We start from the raw sequence: 2,537 nt of genomic DNA on the forward strand, positions 1-2,537 counted from the left end.
TGTATGGCATATAAATTCGTTTCCTCGCATATTTTCTGCCCCAGTTCATCCGCAAAGAAAGTACTAAAATATTCTAGGGGGGTTTTCACCTCATTGCTGCATAATTCACTTTTCCAAGTGGTCTCGCTTTCCATAAACTCTGCACTCCTCCACTTCAAACTCTTCAAATCAATTTTTTCCATCACCTCCTGTACAACGTTTTCATTTTTCATTCAAATCTCCATCATTTTTGCTTCTAATAAATTGTTAAATCAAACCAACTTCCACATTTTCAGCTCTGTTATCCAAATTTTTCAAAGATTCTTCTATAATTTCGTCCATATTTCGATCTTCTTCTTCTTCACTTTCCTCGTCAGCCGAATCATCCCAATCAAGGTTGGCAAATTTTTCAATCTCAGCTTGAGTCAGACCTTTTGGGCGCAACTTAGATTGTGCATACAAAAAAAGTTTTATTTTTCGAAAATTACCACAATAGACCAATGTTGCATATACGCAACACGACATTTACAAAATTATTACAGACAAACTAAATAAAATTTTCATGCCGGTTTTTTTTTAAATTACTCTCTTACCTTTCTTTATTTATTTGTTGATTTTTCGATGAATTAATTATATTAATGTTTTTTGACACTTTTTTAAAACAACGTTTTTTTGAAAAATTAATTTGTCAACTTTGCTCTCGGGAGAATGGCTACCAACTGAACACGTGCGCAGCTGACTACGAACTAATTAGCTGTAAGCTTTAACAACATATGAGGCTATATTTTTGCGAAAGGTTCTAAGAAAAATATCTAAAATAGCGGTACTTAAACGCTCATAAACCCAATGTTGCATATACGCAACATCGAGCATAAGAGGGTTAATAGACCAAGGATCTCAACGATCTTTTATAGCGTCAAGGGCACAAAGTAGGCTACAACTGCCAACAAAACTAGCCAATTTTGAAATTACGGGAATGGGCGAAAGAGTAGTACAAAACTCACCCCACCCCATTACCCTTATTTCCCTTCAATCGGATAAGCGCATTCAAGCAGAAGCTATTGTCTTACCGCAACTAACAAACATGCTCCCAAGCTATCATATAAATAGCAAGCATTGGCAAAAGGTTTCACACCTTAAGTTAGCAGACCCCAACTGCAACACTCCCGCTCAAATAGATATTCTATTAGGCAGCGATCTCATACCTCAAATTATTCTCGAAGGTGTTGAGAAAATTACAAAAACACTTCTGGCGCAAAATACCATTTTCGGATGGGTCCTAAGCGGACTAGTTGCGGAACCAGTCACAACAATGACAACTCAAGTTGAAGAAATCTCAAACGAATACCTCAATACTCAACTAAAGAATCACAACCCCAGAAGATCGATATTGTGAGAATTTTTACAAATCCACAACTACTCGATTAGATAATGGCCGGTACGTCGTACGACTACCACTAAAGCCAGAATTTCCCCACACACTCGCCTTAGGTCATTCTCGTACCTCTGCTATCCAACAGTTTTTAAGTATGGAAAAAAACCTACTTAAAAAAGGCGAGCTCAAACCAGAATACGATAGGGTTTTAGAAGAATACCTCCATTTAAACCACATGGAGGAAGTCAGCCCTGGCGAAAAAATTATAAAAAGTAAATACAATTCTTTTTACCTGCCACATCATGGAGTAATCAAGCCAGACAAAAAAACCACAAAGGTAAGAGTTGTCTTTAATGCATCAAAATCATCAAGTTCGGGGAATTCCCTAAATGACATTTTATTTACGGGACCCACGCTTCAGCCAGATTTAATGCTCCTCATACTAAATTGGCGTATATACACACACGTTTTCAATGGGGATGTTGAGAAAATGTATCGACAAATAGTCGTACATAAATATGATCAAGATTTTCAGCGAATTATTTTCCGAAAATCTCCCAATAGTCCACTACGCGACTTTAAATTAAAAACAGTTACCTTTGGCGTAAACTGTGCCCCATACCTCGCCATTCGTACACTCCACGAACTGGCAGAAGACACAAAGTCAGAATTTCCTCTGGCAACACAAGTGTTGAAAACACAAACGTATGTAGACGACATTCTGTCTGGAAGCCACAATCTTCCACAGGCATACGAGTCACTAGCACAAGTGACACAAGCGCTCAATACAGCCGGGTTTCCGTTGAAAAAGATAACGGCGAACCACCCAAATATTTTAAAGGACATACCTAAAGAAAATCTATTAGACACTAATTTCCTTAAATTCGAAAAGGAAAGCACAACGAAAACTTTGGGGGGATACAATGGAATGCGATATCTGACCAGTTTTCATACACTAATGAGTCAATATCCGCACTATCAGCTATAACTAAGAGGCAAATTTTATCCTCGGTGGCAAAACTTTTCGACCCCGCAGGATGGCTTTCGCCAATTATGATACAAGCAAAGATTCTAATACAAGAATTGTGGCTAGACGGAACTGACTGGGATGAACAAGTGAAACCACTTCGTTTAGAAAAGTGGTCCCAGTTCGCGGATAATCTGAATGATATCTCACAGATAC

The 2,537-nt window shown here is 38.1% G+C and overlaps 1 protein-coding gene across 1 annotated transcript in view; it reads right to left on the reverse strand.

The window, feature by feature from the left end:
• Positions 1-246: 246 nt before the first annotated feature.
• Positions 247-2,537, reverse strand: part of LOC126755757 (probable basic-leucine zipper transcription factor G) — a 43,422-nt gene continuing 41,131 nt past the window's right edge. The window contains exon 3 of the mRNA XM_050468495.1: positions 247-410. Within this exon, the coding sequence (XP_050324452.1) occupies positions 247-410 (164 nt within the window). The remainder of the gene's footprint in view (positions 411-2,537) is intronic.

The sequence above is a fragment of the Bactrocera neohumeralis genome, chromosome 4, assembly GCF_024586455.1.
Source record: "Bactrocera neohumeralis isolate Rockhampton chromosome 4, APGP_CSIRO_Bneo_wtdbg2-racon-allhic-juicebox.fasta_v2, whole genome shotgun sequence".
Classification (NCBI taxonomy): Eukaryota; Metazoa; Arthropoda; class Insecta; order Diptera; family Tephritidae; genus Bactrocera; species Bactrocera neohumeralis.